The 21671-nt window shown below is 42.5% G+C and overlaps 1 protein-coding gene across 2 annotated transcripts in view; it reads right to left on the reverse strand.

Annotated features, from left to right (window-relative positions):
• Window positions 1-21671, reverse strand: part of LOC142591631 (kelch domain-containing protein 4) — a 46423-nt gene continuing 24752 nt past the window's right edge. For both annotated transcript variants that reach the window (XM_075703928.1, XM_075703930.1), the window contains exons 7-8: window positions 13530-13846; window positions 1-469 (exon numbers count right to left, since the gene is read on the reverse strand). In XM_075703928.1, coding sequence (XP_075560043.1) covers window positions 65-469; window positions 13530-13846 — 722 coding nt within the window. In that variant the 3' untranslated portion in view covers window positions 1-64. The remainder of the gene's footprint in view (window positions 470-13529; window positions 13847-21671) is intronic.

Consider the following 21671-nt stretch of genomic DNA (forward strand, 5'->3'; position numbering starts at 1 on the left):
TACTTGTCTTCACTAAAGAAATTTATTTATATGTACCAGACAGAAATCCAAAACAATTACTTCTTCATGAGTCAGGTGGAGCACATGCACCTTCCTCACTGTCTTCGTCATCCTCGTCATCTTCATCTATCTCCATCTCTTCAGTGTCAGAATCAGAGTCGTCAGACCCAAGCCATTCCTGCGCTTGTGGATCTAATGGTACAAGCACTTTCCAATTATCCAACTTGCGCAGGTCTAGTGCATACATGTCGGAAAGTGTAAACTGCCGGTGACTGTCTTCAAACATCCCTCCATACAAGTACAGGATCCCGTGCTTGATGGCCATGCAGCTGCTCATACGAGGAACTGGTGCAAAGGCATCCTTGGGTGCCTCTGAAGTTGTGGCTTCTTGGCACATGGCTTCTGCTGGTGCTTTTTCCTTTGTTGCCCCAATTGTAACTGTGAAGACACCATCATCTGATGTCACAACCTGGAAAAAAATTTTCTTACAATAAAAAATCACGAACATTACTCTATGAGGCACATTTTAGAACAACTACTTTGGTAAAAAAAACACTCACAGTTGACATCCATGCATAGTTAACTTCGGTTGTCTAAGCAGAGAGGTGCAAAATGAGCTTAAAATACTTGAACTAACCTGAATGATGAACTCTGACTCATTCGCAATAACATATGATGGTATGCTGCATTTGCAATCAAAAGCATGACTACAGAGTGCCACCAGAAATTATTGCAAGAGCAGGGTATCACATGCAGGCTACTCACTTACGATCACACCACATTCTGAAACTATGCTTGATAATGATAACTCATGCCATACAAAGTGTTGTGTCATCACCCCTTAGATAGAACCTGTAGTGGCACTCTGACGTCACTGAGGTCTTGAATTGTGTATCTTAGATAGAACGCACATGCCTGTGTGTGTGTGTCTGTGATGTCACTGATTAGTAGCTCTGTATAGCTATATAAGACGGCCACGTAAGTGCCTTGTGGTTCTTTTCCGTTGTACTGCAAGTTGCAATAAACATGTGTTCTGGCAAGTAAGCTACTGCGTACTTAAAGACACAACACAAAGTTTTTCATAGGAATGTTAAAATAAATGAGTTTCGTAATTGGATTGGTTCTATAACGGCAGAAAGAACTAGCTTCAAATATCAAAGTAATACCAACTATTTCTTCATTTCGAAAATATACAAAAAAAGTCATGTGGGAGCTACATTGTAAACAAAGCTTTTTATTCTAGAATACGCACTATGCTAATGACAATGTCCAGGCAACTGAGCAGCATGAAAAAGGTGACAACATGAAAAGAGAATGTGACCACATTTGATGCCACCATTTGATAATGATGGTAATGAAAGGGAGGAGCTACTGGCTACTAGATTTGCAGAGTTCAGCCTGTTATATGCTAATACTACATGCCTCACCAGGCTCGAACAAATATTTTGGTTATACACTGGAAGTTTAAAAGTGCTGTTGAGGAAATTTTCTACCAAAATCACTTTTTTTAAACAAGGTTTAGTAATAGCGCAGATTGATGCAAATGAAATGTTGTGTGGCAATGGTTTAGGGAGGTGAGTGATCTCCATCGCATCTTTTTTTCTTTCTTTTCCTTTCATCCAGCATGGTACACTTTCGGTGGTGGTTTTGCAAGCTTTGGTTTCTCAAGGATCTGCAAGTTGCTTACATTACTGGCAGTTATTTGTGAACTGTAAGCAAGACACGTGACATGGAAGCAAGAGCTACAGTTTGGGAAATTGGTTGGCCTGAAGAGAAGGGGGTGCAAGCTTTCATTTGAATTTTCAGCTATTTTACATACCACACATTTGCGTAATGCTTTATTTACAGACATGGTTGTCATTGCATGATCTATGCATCACACTTGTTCATTTGTAATACCCAATCATAATGAGAAAATGGCACTGTCAAAAGCACACAGCCTAGACAAGTTTGAATGCATCTCACATGATGATGCCACCTAACCAACAAGCAATGGAATGACGACGGTACTACAGGAAGGAACACGAGAGCCAGGGGCATAAGACATGGAAGCAATGCAACGGCACCTTAAGTAATTTCATTTCATTTCCTTAAAGACCCCACGAGGGGGTATTACATAAGGCGTGGAATCAGCTAAAAAAACATGAACAATGCCACATGTGTTTATATATAAAAAAGGTTATTTAAAGTTTTAACGAATGATGATGCACAGGTGATATCAAGTATAAACAGTTTTCCGTTTCATTGTTAGAGGCTACAAATACTACATAGTAGTATCAGAAATCAGAAAAAAGTATGCCTTGTGCGAGCAAATGCGGTATTAAAAAACACTACAGGTCAGCAGTTAAAATGTCCTAAAAAGAATTTGTGTTTGGTTCACAAAACCAATGTGATGATGAGCACTTTGCTGATTGGCTTCCTCAAGCTGATGTGCTTGCCAAGCATCACCTACTAGTGACATAGTGACCTGCTGGTGATGCGTGCCAAGCGTGACCTCCTATACAGTTAAACCTTTATATAATGAACATCAATACAACAAAATTCTCGATATAACAAAGTATTTAACTTTTTATAACTTGGATGTCCATAGAACACCATTTATTTTTAACCTCAATATAACAAAGAGTGTTTATCCAGAATTTAAATTTAACAACTTTCACTGCTGTCCAAAAGGAAGACTGAGGCAATAAATAGAAACTTGTGAGGGCACCAGTGGTCAAACGGCTGAATTACATGCGGTTGTTTGCTAATGAAATTTTCAAATTGCGTGCCGTGCAACAGAGAGTGACTACCAAAGCGCAGCCTTCTGCGGCAATGGCAATTTTTGCTGGATATGCACCACCAGATCTCGGAGGCCATAAGCTGGCGAGTGCGGTGCCGATCAGAGGCACTAAAAGGCACATGTATCGGTGCATAGCACTGCGCACTCTGCACAGCAAAAACCCAATTTGGTGTTTTTGTTGTTGCCGAGTGGCAAGTGCAAGCATTAGTAGTGGTAAAAACAGGTGGCACTACTAAATGCAATGCCCTCTAGTTGGAGGACAAGGCAAACGATTTCAATCAGGAAAAAAAAAGGGGGGGGGGGGGGGAAGGACGTTGGAGCTTTTTTCAGAATACCAGAGAACTCGCTCACCATGATCTTGAAGTAGAAAAAAGCTATCCACAACTTGCTGAAGAATTGGACAAATTTCCAGTGAAAGTAATTGAAACTAACACATGCTTTTACGGCAAATAAAAGTGTTTTCGGTGAGTGTGCTGCTCCTGCAATAAGTGGATATAAGTAGCCGACAGATTTTTAGAAGCTGCTTGCACTTACCTGCGGCACTACGACCTGCAAAAACCAACTTACACATCTTCTATTGAATCAATGCGAAACAGCGACGTACCAGCCCTTGCTTGATATTTCGGACATGATGCGCACTCAATGTCACAATACAGAAAATGTGCCATCAGGAGAGAAGTTGCCATAATTCAAGTTGTTGCCTCAATACCATGCAATATTCAAGCAAAGCTTTTTTGCGGCACCTGATGGATTTTGATGCAATATTCTTTAGACTGTGTGGAGAGCGGCCATTCTGTTCTGTGAACATAAAATTCAGTGTGGTACCACTTTGGGCAACACTAGAGGTTATGTTGGCTAGCCACGGTGGCAGTGTTGCCACGACACATAAAAAAATTGTAGCAGATTTTATCGCAAAAAATCAGTAGAAATCAGTAGATATTTAATTTCGATTTTTGCACTCAGTTTATGAGCCCACAAATTCAGCGCTTATATTAGTACTCTGTTGTAGTATTGTAGCTCCTAAGAAAGAGTACAAAAATTGACCCCGAGATTCTTGGCGACACTTTTGAAAAACCCGGGGATCCAGAGAGCCATTGTCAAGAACGAATTTAAAACAGTGAAGCCCTCCGATGGCCTATTCAAAAGCGTCAGATGGTAGTTAGTACCTGAAAGCTTTAGAGTATAGTATCTTCCAGACAGGGGTAATTGGAGATCGCTGGGAGAGGCCTCCGTGCTGCAGTGGACATAAAAATAGTTTGATGATGATGATGATGATGGTGGTTTCGTAGTTGTGGGGTACGGTAGTGCACCCACTTTCACGGATTCACCGTCTCACCTTTTCCCATAGAGTTTCATATTATTTATTTAGAAACTTTATGCCTTTTCCCCACTTTGCTCAAAGACAAAGTAGCGCCACGATTGAGAGTCTGGAAACGCAAGAATGTATGTTAACCTCGGTGCCTACCACGTTTTTTTTTTTCGCTCGCTAGGTGGCATCACATTAATATAAATTCTGTACTGAAAAAGTAGCAGCTTTTGCTTTCGTTTCAGTAGAAAAGCAAGAAAATCAGTAGATTCAAGCGCTTTATGACTTACTCAGCAGAAAAATTTAAAAATCAGTAGATCTACTGATAAATCAGCAGCCGTGGCATCACTGCACGGTGGCGGAACGGCTTCAAAAGTTTTGCTTACACCCATCACTACAGTGCGTTGGACTTGCGTTTTTCTTTCAGCTTTCCACTGTGAAAATGATTTCGACGGCGCAGCATCAAACCATAAAAGCGGTTGCTGGCTCTCAATTTCAATTAATTGTTTGATTTTTTTAGTTATTGAAATAAGTTTTTTCGGACTGCCCAATTATTCTGAGCTTTTACAGGCCTTTCCGTGTAAAAAATAATTGGTCGGCAACTGCACTTTGCATAGAAGGTCATTCAATGTCGCAAAATTTCGCTGTGTCAAGGTTTAACTGTACTCCATTTCATACTTAGCAGGCAACACTTTTGAAGCTACGCAAGTAGTGCGATCGTAAAAGTTTTACTCCGCAAGTTTCACGGTGCTGTTGCTTTTGATCTGCGATGCTTTCTATGGAATAACTACTTCATATATTACAAGCGCAGCTTGTGGATGTAAACTTGCATCAACTCACATATTTGTGCACCTCTGTCCTTCCAGTATGCAACATACTATGTCTGTCACGAGCACAAGCAGTGCACTGTGGCCACTGGTCACAGAAACATGTCAGTTCACTCCTTGTGTGATAAATAGGGTCGTATCTGCCAATGCCCTCCATGTAATAATTACACCATATTTTGTGACAAATATATGAGACTTAATTTACATCAAATTACATAACACAAACATGCATCTGTCTTTTATAAGTGCAACATTATTTTTTTGCATATGTGAGCAGTGAGAAAAGTCCCTCTACCTTTGTACATGATGTGTATAAAATGGAGTATAGTAAGTATGCTCTATGTAAAGAAAGGAGAAGAGGTGTTTAAGCCACCTGCCGTGGTGGTGTAGTGGCTTTGGCATTGTGCTGCTAGGCCCGAGGGCGCGAGATTAAATCCCAGCCCTGGTGGTCACATTTCGATGGGGCTGAAATGCAAAAACGGCCGTGTACCGTGCATTGGGTACTCATTAAAGAGCCTAAAGTGGCCAAAATTAATTCGGAATCCCCCCCCCCCCCCAATACAGCATACCTCATACCTATATTGTGGTTTTGGCATGTAAGACACTAGAATTTAATTTTGAGGTGTTGTACAGAAGTGCATTAGGAAAGGACGAAACTTTGGAAGAATACCTGCGCTCTAGCTAATGACAGAAATACAATCTTCTTCCACTAATTCGAACCTGGCGGGACCTACAAAATCGGTAGAATTATCAAGCAGATTGAAATAAACTAGAGGCAGAAAGAACACCAAAAGACAATGCAGATTCACTGGCACTATTTGCCTCAATTTTAAAATGCCCCTGAATCGAATGCAGACCCACTTTTTTTTATTCAATATAAAAAACTAATGTAGAAATGACATTGGACCTCCTAACAAAGTAAAAAATCAAACGCACACCTGATACTTAAGCAAAAAGAACTTAGCATTGCTCCAATTCTGACAAAAAAATAAAATAAAGAAAGATGAAGCCAGCAAACTTCAGCTTCACAGAATTGAATTTATTTACCTAATGTCCATCGTCATTACTCTCGGATAGCACTTAATCACTGTCTATTAAGAGCCACAACATGTCCTTTGTACGATCCATAGCACATTTGATAGTCTGCATTTATCGAGTGTCATTCAGTTGGCTCGTCGGATCGTGGGTTGGTGGAGTTGGAACATCATATCCAGCAGCATGGGTTAATAATCCATTGAAAGTGTTCCATTTGTAGCTATGTGACTGAGGCGATGGCATGGAGCAGAGGTAGAACGGGCTTCTAGTCTGAAGGTCATACGTTCAAATCCTCCTTCAATACACTACATATTCAGGCTTGGGGTGGCGCCTCACACTGGCCAAAGAACATGAAGAGAGAGAGCGAGTGGGGCTGTACTAGTCCAGGTGCAACCAAATTAGGAAGGCCTACTAAGCTTCAACAAAGACGCTCCCTCATCTGATTAGGTATTGGCCTCCCTGGTGCAGTATTTGGCCACTACCTCCCTCATGACCCCTACAATTAACCCATGGCCCTCAGTCCCCAGCGGCTGCGAAGCACCTGGCCAAGGCAGCAGTCAAACCCGCAAGGGCTCCAAGAATGTCTGGACCCCTTGCCGGGAAGCGTTCAACACATGAACGCTCGTGAGTGAAGCTAGCTTCAGACTCTTTGAGGAATGATCAGGCATTGCGTGGGATATTAGCGGCCTTAGTGAAGTTAGAAGAACTGGTGAGGTTTATACAGTGCTGACTAACGGCCACGTCCTCTGCTACAGAGGACTTACAGATAAGAGACAATATGGAGTAGGACTTCTAATCCATCAGGACATAGCAGGCAACATTGATGAATTCTACAACATTATTGAGAGGGTAGCGGTAGTTGTAATAAAGCTGAATAGGAGGTATATAATAAAGGTAGTACAAGCCTACATTCGAACCTCCAGTCATGATGATGAAAAAATAGAACAGTTTTATGAAGATGTTGAATTAGTGATGAGAAAAGTGCAAACTGAGTATACTGTAGTCATGGCTGATTTCAATGCAAAAGTGGGGGGAAAGCAGGCTGGTGAACAAGCAACTGGCAACTACAGCACCAATTCTAGGAACACTAGAGGAGAGATGTTGGTAGCATTTGCAGAAAGGAATAAGCTCCGAATAATGAGTACCTTCTTCAGGAAGCGTAGCAACAGGAAGTGCACCTGGAAAAGCCCTAATGGAGAAACAAGGAATGAAATAGATTTCATACTCTTTGCAGATCCCAGCGTAGTGCAGAATGTAGAAGTGATAGGTAGGGTAAAGTGCAGTGATCATAGCTTAGTGAGGTCCAGGATTTCTTTCAATATGAAGAGAGAAAGAGTAAAATTAGTCAAGAAGAAGCAGGTCAACCTAGAGGCAGTAAGGGTAAAAGCAGACCAATTTTGGCTGGTGCTTGCAAACAAATATGCAGCTTTAGAACAGAGAGACGAAGATGACATAGGGGTAATGAATGAAACAGCAACTAGGCTGCTTTTTTTTTTTAGGGGTGGTGCAATTAAGAAATTTGCAGGCGAGTTGCAATCAGTTGGTGCAGGACAGGGGTAATTGGGGATCGCAGGGAGAGGCCTTCGTCCTGCAGTGGACATAGTCTGATAATGATGATGATTTATGAAGCAACTCCACAACAATCACAAATGAATTGTGGCCCACTCCTCTACTAACCACTTCGCTTTTTTGTCCTATGATGCATACAATTCTCCGGAATGCAAAGAAGTGGTGTGACTTGTTGCTGTTAGCTGAACGTGTAAAATAACTTATCATTTGAATGTGCTTCCGTAACCAGACTGAAAGCGGTGTGTCGTCGTCATCTATGGGTGTGTTCCAATTCTGGCCAGCATCGGAGACAGTCTACATAGACAGCTAAGGAGACAGCCAAGACAGTTTGAAGACCAATAAAACGTGTTTTGAACCGTATGGAACACGCTTCTGAGACCTGACGCCACCTTGCGGCGACAAGAAAAAGCTGAGAAAAGCACACATTATTTCTGTATTTTAAGTATTTGCACCTACAAACCTATAAAAACACTATGTGACTTGCAATAAGGGCATAGGAAAGCGTGTCTATGTTTTCTTGTGCGCAGATGACCTTCACATAGAGTTTCCAAGCGTCCTGCTAAGCTGCCATGATGTTTTGACAGGAAAGTAACCTGCATCGTTTCTGACTTCAATGTTGTCTCTGCAAAGCTGTCTAGTTAGACGTATAGGTGAGAAGTGGAATGAGACTTGAGATCCACTGTCCACTTAGTCAACTACTTTGTCGTCTACAGAGAGTATTGGAACATAGCCTATGCAAGAAAACTCTTTTGTCACCATCAGTGGCAGCTATCTTGTGATGGCAGTGGCGATGACGTTGGCTAGGCTGGCTCTGATCATCGAATGCCATGAACACGGTTTTGGTTCCGTATTAGACTGAACCGCCCAAGAAATTTAGACAAAGTTCCTTGGAAGAAAAAAAAAAGAACTGTACGTTAGAATAGGATAACTACTGTATTAACTCTTTGTAAGTTGCAGTTTTTGCTAGAAAATCTTCCTGGGGTAGGTTGAAAATAGGAGTTTTCGACTGGATATGACATGTGTTTGAGACATTCACTGAACCTTAAGTGCTGCGAAGAGAAACATGGCGGCTAGGGGAGTCACCAAATGTGGTCACCATTGGGGTCAGGCACATGCGTGATCACCAGCCAAGTTCAAATTATCAGGCGAAGGCTACTTTCAGAATTCAAATAATTAAAGTTTGGTCCCATAGAAATGTATGGGCACAGGCCGGGACCTTCAGTCAGGATCAAATTAACCGGAGTCAAATTAACGCAAGTCTACTGTATATGACTATTGTGCTAAGGTATGGAATAACGCAAGTCTACTGTATATGACTATTGTGCTAAGGTATGGAAAAGATTGATGGCCAACCAATAAGAAGGATGTGCCAAGCAAGCTGAAACAATTCTGACCACAGAGAGATGAAATCTACGAAGAAAACTTACTGTTCAGGTCGAATAGCCTTATTCCAGAGGGACTGAAGTGCATATTTGTGTCAAAGAGACACAGCATACACAGCAAAATGCTGCACCGTGCCAGAAATGACTTCAGTGGCCAGCCATGGACAAAGATATTGAATATGCTGAAAGTTGCAGAAAGTGTAAAGAAAACAAGAAAAGGCAACCAGTGCTTCGCCATCTTGTACCAACGGCACCCTGGAAAGTTGTGGCCATTGATCTGTTTCACCACACCGTCCCCAACTTCACTATAACAGAGGACCGCTACATCAGCTACACAATACTACTACAAAATCAACGATTAAGACATTTGTTCTGTATAGACTTCCCATGAAATTGATCTTGGACAAAAGTTTACCATTCAACAGTGCAGATTTAAATCCTCCCTCAGGACCAAGTAATTTCACGTACCATCGTGCACACGTGCTCAATCAAAACCAGGGTCTCTGAGGTTGTGGAGGAGGTTGCCATTGCTCTGGCTATCGCTTCTCCCAAATATAGATACATTATTAGCGACTATCAATCGGCTATACGAAATTACGCCAGAGAATGGATATCAGTTGAAGCTGCAAGAATTCTAAACAATAAAGCCAAACTCTTATCACCTGAGGAATTTTACAACAAGAAAATCATCTGGTTCCCAGCCCTTACAGACTGCGAAACCACCGCCACTGCCAACCTTAACAAGTCTGCCCACTGTGTTGCACGAGGACTCATTAACCACACCCGATTGGTGGGGGGGAGGGGGGGGGGGCTTTGGCCAAGGAGGATGTGGAATGGAAGGATAGGGATAGACGTTTTTCATTCAGTGACATTATCCAATTCCATAGAAAGTCGAGGTGCGTATATCCACCTCCTAGTCCAAAATTAGACAGGCCTCAGGCGGCTGACTGGAAGCGCCTTCAAACCAGAACTTACACGAACCCGGTACATCTTAACCACGTTTCCGGAATTATACCCTGATGCCAAATGTAAATTATGTGGTAACAGAGGAGCCACCCAAAAGCATATATTCTGGGATTGCGAAATAGTTCAGAGGAAAATTGCAGACCCCCCCCCTCCCTGGATGAACTAGGTGCGCGGTGGAGGGCTGCACTGACTAGCTCAGATCTCCAGGACCAACTTTGGGCCATCCAGCAAGCCCAGGAAGCTACCGAGAGACAGGGTCTCTCTGCTGCCCCTGGCGTAGCCTACGCCCAGGCCATCAATTTGCAGGATATTCAATGAAGTTGCCACACACACACTCACATTACATCCAGCCCAAATCACCTTACAGTGCCCTGAACCAGGCTCACAGTACTGTACAAGAAGCAAAGAAGCTCCTGAATAAGTGCATCTATGAAACTACAAGCTACTATGATGCATTTCTCGAGTGGCACAATACACTCAAGATTAAGGGCTAGGATCTCCAGTTGAAAGAGTTAAAGTAAACCCTTGTTCACTCGAACTCTGATTATCTTGAAACGTTCGTTCAAGTGAAATTGTTTCCGGCTATGATGTCAACCCATGTGTTTTTCATCCCTTATCTAAAAAAAATTTTGCAACAAACTCTGGAGTTAGGTGTCGAGTCGGAGTCTTTTTCTTTCCTTTCCTCTAATTTAGGAACACTGTCAGTGACGCAATATGGTCACAGGATATTAATCATGACATTGAGCAAGTTGATTGGCACTTTTGACCAGGCGCGATCAGCCCACACACTGTGCCCAAAAGAAGCCAGCATGCGAGTCCAAAGCGCTTCAGTGACATCGTGGCTTGATAAGGATGCTCACTTCATGATCGGTGAGGTGTAAATGCTGCATCACTTGTGGATGTCTGCTAAAGGCATGACAGCTGCGCTCTTTTGCAGTAAAGTTTCAGTTTTCGAAGTGAAATTGTCCGGGATTTATTACGATGCAGAAAGGAGCAGCAACAGCTTTTTGGCTGTCTGGAACCAGTTATGCTTGGATGACTGGCTTCAAACATTGCATTAGGATCAATCGTCTTGTTCATGGGTAAAACAGCACAACACAGACACGGACATGAGCTAAAGAAGCGACAGGATAGGCGCTGGTGTTGTCCATGTCTGTGTTGCACTGTTTACTCAAGATGAAGCTAAACCAAATTGCCCCAAATGTCAGTTTTGACTCTGAATCGTCTTGACTCTGTGCCAAGCAGGCTGTCTTGGCATGGTGCCAGTAATGCTGTCGGTCATAGGCGCTGACATGTGTGGTGCCGATGCATGCGAAAGTGATTAACAACAATACTGGCAGCATTTTGGAAAGGCTCCATGTGGTCTATGCATGGCCAGCAGGCTTCTATTTTCATGACTTCACTTATCTCAAAACTCTACTTATTTCTAAATTATTTTCCATTTTAACAACTTCAAGTTAACGAGGGTTTACTGTACTAGTATAAGACAGAAATCTTGAAGCATCCATCATTGTCTTTGTTGACACATACAAACCTGCAAGTGCAGCAGAGGCACAAGCACGCAACACAGTGACAGTACAATGAAGGAACCAAGCTCATTCCCAAACTTCGTCCTGGAGGTGATGTACGTATACCTCCGAGAACAGGATAGCAGAAGGTGGACGTCTGCCATAATCACCGCTAGAATGCTACAGCAAAGGTCCCACAACACTCAAGATGGTCAAGAACCAGCACTGAGCTCCCTAGACATCAACGACCGAAGCAAAAGTCGACTACACAAGATGTATTTCGCAAATTTAACAAAAAATAGCTAACCAATTCACTAATCAAACTACAGTATAAACCTAATATAACAAATGATCAGACAAAATTACATAATAATGCTTCTTTCAATGAGCGTCATCCTACTATAATAAAACCGAAAAAGCAGGGTCCAGCATAGCATCATATATATCGAAGCAAATTTTCATTTGCACGTGGCTCAAAGTATATAATCTGGTAGCAATAATGCCAAATACAGTCACAGACTGATTTTTAAAACACCTGCCTTTTCTTCCGACCTGCAACATTATTCAAACTTCCTACCTGCACCACCACTTACCCCTACAACCAATCTATAACAGCAACTGAAATTTCAGATGCAGCGTGGTTTGCCACACATTTTTTTCTAACATTATTCACGCACGATACTGCAAACATAGTGGTCATGAACAAAATTGCTAACTCCCCACAAAGCAGCACTGGTTAGGCCTAGCAACATTGGCACTATGGTTGTTACAAAAATTTGCTGATGGCAGGAGAAGTGGCTGGTAATAAGCCATTGCAGGAAGCTTGCTGCCAATATTGACACGTGTACTTGTTTTCTTTCTCGGGTGGCCGCATTTCAGCGTCTCACAAATGTTATCGCTCAGTGCAGAACACGCCTGCCTGTATCGGAAGTTTCTCGAATGTTATCAATGGCTCTATCCACTGCCTGTTGTCACCGAACCTTGTGTAATCTGATCGCATGTATGTGCGACACGAATTGTGTAGAACTTTCTGGAAGACATGCGGGCACCAGCGATTATGTTTGTACCGGTAAACCTCATCGGCGATCGAGCGTGAGATCTTACGCACTGGCTAGACTGACAGCCATGGTAGTGGGGCTAGGGTCAGTGTGCAGCCTCCTCTGGGTCTAAAAGATTGGTCAGCACTTGCACTCAGCACACACCAATCACATGGTTGCATATTAGCGACGGTAAACAGCATGTGTATGCAGATCATTGCTGTTCCCATGCCACGTATTGGCATAGCAAGTTACCAATAGGTCAGCAAAATTCACAGAAGACCCTTTGCTGGCATACTGGAGGCATTACATTTGCATATTTTTCACACAGACTGATCACAAATTTTTTTCTCCATTATTAGAGTGTTTTAGTTGAGCGTCTTTACGGTACGCTCCGCTCCGAGTTGCCCCGCTAAGCCACAGCGGAGCGGCGGGCGATTTTCAAATTTTAGTTATACGTTTAGCGGAGCGGAGCGGACCTTTCGTAGTTGCAGCGCCCCCTAGCTAAATTCAGGGTAATGAAAGAAAATAAAAACACTTTATGATCACTCTTATACAGTAAAACGTATATATGTATATATATACGTTATTTCTCCATGAAGTACCTAGGCGTGCGCTTGTAATGCGTTACCGGTCCATTTTATCCAATGGAAAATAAAGCGCCGTCTTGGGCAACGCCACGTGTTAGCCAGCGCGCTTGCTTTCTGCATCCAATCCAATCCGTTCTGACGCCAACGCTAGCCAAAGTCCTGCGCGGCACGCTCCGCTCAGGCAGCTTCTAAGCGGACCGTGTTCCTCGCTCCGCTGTCCCGTTTACGGCTAAGCGGACGGCGCATGCGCATTCGCGCTTCCGCTCCGCTTAACTGCTTAGCGGAGCGTAAACACGCTCAACTAAAACACTCTATTAGTGTGCATGCTTATTACGAATACTGGATATAACGAAAGTATTTTTGTGCCACTGTATAATGAGGTTTGACTGTGTATAAAAAGTTACTATTTGATTTATATTCATGTACTATGTACTCGCACACCTTAACATGAAATGATTTCTTTAAAGCCACCTGCCTCACACCAAGCAGAGCAAGCAACTCATCAGCCTCCACAGTATCGTACTTACAGGGTCTTCTATGGTGAGCTTGTGCAAATCATGTGACTCCTCCTCTTGGGTACTGCCATCACCCAACTGTGCAACATCCTTGTCATTGGCGACATTTAAGATGACTGGCCGCCACAAAGCCCTGTCAATGTCAAGGCAAAGCAGATCATTGAAGAAGTGGCCCACCAAGGACTCTTCTTCCTCCTGGTCTTGGACACCTCCAAAAAAGTACGCCCGGTTGCCTTGTGGTTGGCCAGCTACTGACATGCCACTCCGAGGACTTGGCCGGCAGCCTGACTGCTTCACTGTGGTCCATTTCCATTTGCCGGAGCTGCGCGCTATGCATGAAGAGCACATTTTACATCAACCTGCAAAGCCGTTTCTCAATCCTTGATGCCCAAATTTCTAAGCCCAAATTGTATTCATCTTAAAAGAAAAATCTATCAACGTTGTAGGGGGATAGAATCCTCTTGGTCCAGCTGTTGCTGCAGGTCAGCTTTGCCTGCTGGAGCCCTCACTTAACTCACTCAGAATTGAATTGTTCATAAAAAAAGGGGGAACAGATTTAGGCTGCAGCAGTTATACTGAAAAAGGAAGCAATTGTGGGAAATGTCACTCCTAATGATATTAATAAGTTTTCCAAGAGTTCATAAATAATGCTTTTTCATGATTTTTTGAACGTATATTAAATAGTTTTTTTGAGCGCTTCCAGCCCATTTTTCCCATAAGTTCAACTACGATAAGGAGTATGGTGGATACACGGTACTTCAAGCAACTAATTTATGGATGCATTTTGACACAGCATACCAAGCTCTAACATCAACTATTTCTATTTCATGCCGTGCTTGATAAACTGCAGCACCAGCACTTTACTAAGATGCTTCCCCCAAAGTATATCAAATACTCTGTGCTATAGCTGTTCTGAAGTGGCATCTCGAACAGCATACATGTTAAAGATTACTAACATTTAAAGCAACTTTTCCTTTCAGATGCTTTCTCCACAAAGTAAGAAAACAGAAGAAAATGCTGTCAAATTCTTCTCCTACATAAAGGACTAACCTCATCTGTGCCATGGACCAACGAAGTTCTTCCACGCATTTCAGTATCTCAGGGCCTATTTAATACTTTCACAATTTTTTACCCTGGTCAAAGCAGCGGCAAAGAGGTTAATCAAGACAATGTGTAGTTGGCTGCCCTGAACATAGAAAGCAGCATAAGGGAGTGAAAAAATAAACGCGGTGAGAGAGAAAGCACCGAAATTCACCGTATGTGTACATTCTGTTCAATGGGACTGAACACAAAGTATACATTAAAGTTCTTCAACACACCTTGCATGTTGACATCAATGAGGGAAATAAGGAGGTGCACAACACAAGACCTTCCAGGCATGCTGTCCAATATTGCAGCTAACTCCTAACACCTAAATAGTCAGGCACTGGGCACGGAGCTTGCAGTAATGTCCCAGTGCCCTAATCACATATAAAGATGCATCCCAAACTGATAGCAACTGCAAATACAGTTTTTCGGAAGTGGACAAAGTAAACAATATACTGACACTATTTTTAACCTACTTAACCATCAAAATAAATTTCATAAGCAAGAACATTTTACAAGAAGACAGCTTCAGGCAATGCATACGACAAAAACACAATGTGCTATTACAAGACAAGTACGAAACAACCAATGTCCAGAGAACCATGATCACTAATTTTTGGTGGCTACAGGTCTAATAATATTACGCAGTATTCTAGAAGATCATGGAGACAGAAAAGAAGAATACAGAATGAGTACTAAATTTAACAGGTTGTTTATTGGAAGTGGGCATATATACCGTATTTACTCACATAATGCAGACACCTCTTTTTTTGAAAAACTGAAGCAAAGTGTGGGGGTTCGTTAATATGCAGGATAAATTAGGTTGGAACTTTTTGAAAGAGCAAAAATTTAGACGGTAATGACTAAAAAAATGTGTTGTATAACTTAGCCTAGTAGCAAATACACACATGCACTATTTGTAAATAGTGAAAGCCTTTTGTAAACAGTGACAGCTTTCCAGTAGTCAGCCTCCAAAAGGCTCAATGCGTTCGATTTGTAGTAAGGTGCTAGTCGTGCTGCTTTCACCAGTAGTGCATGCGCACTTCGTCAACACCGAAATGCCTTCCAATAGCGCTATTACGACGCTCCACTGCATCTCCACAGTGCTATATTTTAAAAAACCGGCTGTACAATTGTAATTATGGCCGATCACCCACAGCAAAATGCAAGACAGGCAGAAAAGTGAGCAACAGACAGCAGTCGCAGACCAGTCACCCCCTTTCAAAGTTAAAAAAAAAAAAAAAAAACCCCAAACATGCAGATCCCAAGCACTGTAGGAATCAGTGTAAGTGAAGCTTTGCTCAGCTGGCCATACAAAACAGTGCATTACAAAAGAAACATGCAGCAGATTTTGGCGACGAATACGTCCAGCAACACTCATCAACTACGATGCCTTGCACTGCACCTTGCAGAGCAAAGTTAAGTTTTATGCAAGGACAACACTCTCAAGCAAGAACTTTCAGTGATACCATAACCTTTGAGAGATTTCACATGACCTGGCACAGGACACGTCAAAGTAGACAGCTGGAAGCGTTCCTGGCACTGTGCAAAGATAACATGCTTGACACAGTGCCAGAAACTATATCAGCCAGAGTATTCACACTTACCAGCACCTCTAGTTGGCTCGGCAGAAGTTTAACGTGACAGGTATAGAGGTGACTGAAGGGTCAAGGAAATGTGTGTCTCGTGAAGCAAGTGGCTTACGAGTCTTTAGTGCCACTCAGCCCATTCCTTGGACCTTCTAGAGAAAGGCAATGGTGCCTCAATGAACATGAGGCTGCATTTAACGCTGACCACATTACATGTTGCGGAGTTAAGGAGACCACGACCACCGTCGTCCATGTTCAGTCTGTTTGTTTGAAAATAACAAGTGCAGTAAAAAGCTCACATATAGGATAAACCTTGAAGTTTGCGACCGAAACAGTGCCATAAAAATCAGTGAATTTTGCCATGTTTTCTAATATCTCTGTAATGTTCAAGAATAGGCACACAGCAGTTAGCCAAACCACAGTGCCGGTCAGGTATGAATGAAGCTAGAGGTGGCAGTCATGTTGCTACCTAAAATATAGCGCGCTAATACACTCTAAGCTATAATAACTGTCATGTCCAGTCATGATAAGAGGCATGTCTCACTCTGTCACTGTAGTTATGCAATGTTTTTTCGAAATCCTAAAAAAATTAGGGGCCGAATTCACAAAGCTTTTCGATTGTAAGTGCTGTTTACCACTGGACGGCAGCCTTTGCTAATAATACATATGACGTCATGGCTGGCTGGCATCTGCTCATATGAACAGTTCTAGTGTAAGCATTTTTTCGTGGATACGTGAGCAGTTTAGTAGTGTCAAGTAAGAGGATGGGTGCGAGATGATCAGCAATGACCAGCACAGACTGTCCCGGCTGTCATCAAATTTTGTGAAAAGGTTACGCTTTAGGTTCGAATTTCTTACCACCTGAACTGCGTATTTCTGAAGTAACAGCACTCTTCTTCAGCCGCATTCGCCTAGATATGAACTCTTTTTTGATAGTGTATCACAATTAACTCGCAAAAGAGTCAGTGAAGTAGAAACACTGGATGTGGCACAACATTGGAAACACTAACCAAAATTTGGCCAGAGAAAAGCATTCTTTCTTGAAATACTCACTGTACACAACCGTTTCATCACTCACAGTCTCCCAATCCTCAGCTTTATTGCACTTTCCTTATTTTTTAACCGGTAAATTCTCCATGACTTTTGTATTGTGCTACAAGGAATATGAGAATATTTTTTTTTGCCCATCGATTGCTTGTCGCCATTCCAAAAAGTGCTGAAAGCTGCGGAAATCGCATAAGATGAGAACCCATCACCGCTGCCCTCTACAGCTTTGGAGAAAATATGCGCAACAATGCTAGCGTATCTGAAAAGTGCGAATACGGCGATGTGTCTGGTGCCAAGTCATGTGAGACCTCGCAAGAGTGATTGTATCCCTAATAGCGACAGCTTCTACATGGTGAGATAGTCAATGGCAACAACATTGACAACACATCAAATCACGGGGAGGTAGACAACAAAAGCTTTGCTTTAAAAATAGGGCGAGAGTACAGCTCACCGATTTACTTGCTTCTAGTTGCACAACTGTCTAGGTGTCGTATTGATTGCCTGTCGCACTGGCACCGCAGTGGGAAGCATTCATTTTTATGCCGAAAGCATGGCTCTCAATGACATGTGCTATTGTCATCAGTCGCAGTGAGTGAACTAAGAAACTAGAGTACAGCCGTTCGTTCAGGAGACTGCATGGCAACAAAGTTGGGGGTGCGATTATTATAAGGAGAAAAAAAAAAAAAAACTAGTTATGAAAAGCATGAAAAGCAAAGTTTGGGGTGAACTTATTATGCAAGTGTGCTTATTGTGCAAATACAGTATATGCCTATACAGTATATGCCTATACAGTATATAGCCATCTATTGCTATCAAAAAAAAGAATGATCTTTCCTGTATGTGGCCTAGCGTTGCAAGCCATCCTTGCTTTGAGCAATGTCTTTCTCTATATATATTTGTATCCATTTCCAATAAACAACCTGATTAAATTAGCACTCACTCTATGTCCTTCCTCTCTGCCTCTGCAGTTTTGCACTGTAAAGCAACGAAAATGTCACATCAACGAGGCCAAACCTCTATTTACCAAGTCACCCGCCGTGGTTGCTCAGTGGCTATGGTGTTGGGCTGCTGAGCACGAGGTCGCGGGATCGAATCCCGGCCACGGCGGCCGCATTTCGATGGGGGCGAAATGCGAAAACACCCGTGTGCTTAGATTTAGGTGCACGTTAAAGAACCCCAGGTAGTCAAAATTTCCGGAGTCCTCCACTACGGCGTGCCTCATAATCAGAAAGTGGTTTTGGCACGTAAAACCCCAAATATTATATTATTATTCTATTTACCAAGTCGGATAATAGTTGTACTGTACAACCCTAAAAACTCATGCCTTTTTTTTCAGAAGCTATAAAGGAGAAAGAATCGCAAAATATGTCATTAGACAATAAATGCTTATGTTGGCACCCTCTTTTACTAGTAGTTTAATTCTCAGAGCCACTGATGTGTTGCTCACTCATGTATTGTCAGTAGCTTTTATAACTATGGCTTCCACTACGCATTTCTCTGACAACAGTGCAACAAAGGTCATACAAGGTAAAGAATTTGGCAAGTTGGCATGTGGCAACACAAGTAAGCCAGTGACACAAACATAGACATAAATGTGAAAAAGCGTCTTATCTTTGCCTTTGTGTCTTTTATAGCTTTTATTTATGTGAAGTACCCTTGCAAAAACTGCTAACTGAGAGTTCTAAAAATAACTCAATTTTGCACTTTTATTTTTGTCAGATGTGACAAGGGGTTAAAATGCCTACATTACAATGTGTTTTACTATCATGGCTGCTTATGCTTTGTTGTATGCAGCACTGTTATGAATTGTTTATATTTTTATACCTGCACGCTGAGGGAAACATCTAAACAGCTGACAGAAAGGTGGTTTTGTTTCAGGGTGTCTACCCAGTTGATATTTCCTAATTCCCTGAGTTTTCCAGGTTTTCTCTGAGTGCCTTTGCAATATTCTCTGAGTGACACAGAAATTTATGTCAAGACGAGCTGACACCATGTTACCCGATGCTGTCACTCTCTAGTAAGCATGTTAAAAAAATAAAAAAAAATAAAAGACTTAATCCAGTTTGAATAGTAAGGAGTAATGTTTATTTTATTTAGAAAGAAAGCAGAAGGGAGGGGTTAGTAAGATGCACCCCGAATAAAATATCTTTAAAAAAAAATGGTAAAGCCCATAGCAAACCGAGTCGAACATTTTCAAATAGGATTAAAAATATGCTTACAGAAGCAAATATTTTCGAATATGAGCTATTTATATCAACTTATAGCAAGCTCGTTGGTATGAGGCCCAGTCACAAGTGAGATTCCCTCTGAGTAGCTGAAAAGTCAACCTCAACTGTCCTGACATACTACTCTCAGCCTGTGCACCACGCTGCAGTGTTGCGCTTAACTGCTTTAAAGAGTTTATTTTGGTTTGGATGAGGGACACTTGCATCTCTGCGTGACAGCCAACACTTTGCTTTTTGAGCTCACGCTCCTTCAAAAACGCGGCGGAACACGGCACCGAACGGCAAGAATCTTAATAGCGAATGCCGAAGCAGCTTCGCCTAGCGTTGCCGCGGTGGTCGCTATGGCTGCCAGCGGATCTGCGTGTTAGAGCGCCGGTTCAAGGCGGCGAGATAACCAAAATGACAGCAGCAGTGGCTTTGTTTAATGCCGTTTCAGACTTGCGGTCATGGCAGAACGTCCGGAAAAATCGGACGGCAAAGGATTCTTGGGTCCGAAATTTTAGCCCTTATACATCGACTCCATAGGGTATGTGGTGGTGCCACGAAGCCATCCGAATTATCGGGCATGTCCCCAAAAATCAGGCGTCCGGAAAATCGGTCTTGGCTGTACACTGGCAACTCCTCCAGCTGACGACACGGCATGAAAGATGATTCGTTATGATTCCTCTGTTACTTGAGCCAGCATTAGCGTGACTTTCATTTCCTTTCAATAAAATCATAGCTAATTTTCCCTGATAGGAGCACAAATTCCCTGAGTTTCCCCTGAGTACGCCAGACTATTCAACACGCTTGACAATTCTCGGCTTTCCTGGTTTTCACGGCTGGTAGACACCCTGCGTTTACTGTTGAGGCTGTGTTGTGGTGCAAGTCCTTCGGCAGAAAACAGGAGGAGGAATGGACAGGCAAATACCACATGCTGCTTTCAATATACATACACAAGTCCCATATACAAACTATATCGCCCACTGCGAACTCTTTTTCAACTATGCTTTTGTTTGCTGCAAAAGCACAGCTGTCACGGTCACACACTTAAAGGAACTGACAACCAATTTTCACGGTATCCATTTTTTCTTTTAGTGCGATGGAAGACTTGCCAGTCAGTGAGTCTTACTGTGAAGTGGTAATGCGGAAAATGCAATGGTTTATTTATAAGAATTTTTCTATCTACAATGGGGATGTAGTCATTCACTAGAAGAACGCTGAAACAGCGATAGGTGAACATGACAGCGATTATATGCCGGCATTGGTGAGAGGCAGACGACAACTGTGGCTGTGGATGTGAGAAATTATTATTTTGTTTACCAGGCCGATGTTCCTGAGACTCATATTTTTCGAAGTATTAAATTATTTTACAATAATAGCTACATGTTTTCGTGGTTTCCTGTCTAACGGCTTTGGTCATTAAAAGGCCCCTTCAGCAGGTCACATAGCAAATTTTGGTTATATTCTGGAAGTTGTTACATGCCCTCTTGGGAGTGTTCTACCACAAGAATTTTTCAAATTGGTTCGCTAACAGCCGAGATAGAAATATTTCAGTGCCGCAAACCCATGATTTCAGGAGGCGAGCGTCCCCGCCAACAAGGATGCTCTTTCTGCTTGCCCCGTCTAGCCTCCGCAAGCGAAATTCCTTCCCTGCGTTCTCGCATACTGGAGCTGGAGGATCGCATGACGCATAGGTCACGGGCCCCGCCTTCTTTTGTTTTCCTCATGCTTTTTTGCTGCACAGCGCACGATTTTGCGCACTGTGCACAAGAACACCTGATTAGCGGTATAAGTCAATGCTACACGAACATCGAGGCAGACGCAAGTGGATCACAGAGCATGATCGCACGTTGAAATACGGTAGAAAATTACATAGTTTCGCTCTCAGCACGCACGACTGGGAACAAGCAGACGAAATGGAAGCCTATATTTCTTGTGACTATGAGCGACGTCACATCATAAACATGTACGTAGGTGCACTTGGTGAAATACGTCATACCCTCGTCTTGGAGCACGGCACCCACAAGGAGAAGGGCAAACGGTGTTTAGTTTCAAATTTCAGCTCTTTCCACGGCACGTAGAGATGCCATTCTTAGCAGACACGATCGTGAGCATGCTTTGTATACATTGCACTTGTCAGCTAAAAATGACCAGACCTAGTGAGGGACCCTTTAAACCATCAAGAGTGCTTTTTAGCCAAGCAATGTTAATTTCTCAAAAGCAAA

Source organism: Dermacentor variabilis, chromosome 1 (genome assembly GCF_050947875.1).
Source record: "Dermacentor variabilis isolate Ectoservices chromosome 1, ASM5094787v1, whole genome shotgun sequence".
In the NCBI taxonomy this organism is placed as follows: Eukaryota; Metazoa; Arthropoda; class Arachnida; order Ixodida; family Ixodidae; genus Dermacentor; species Dermacentor variabilis.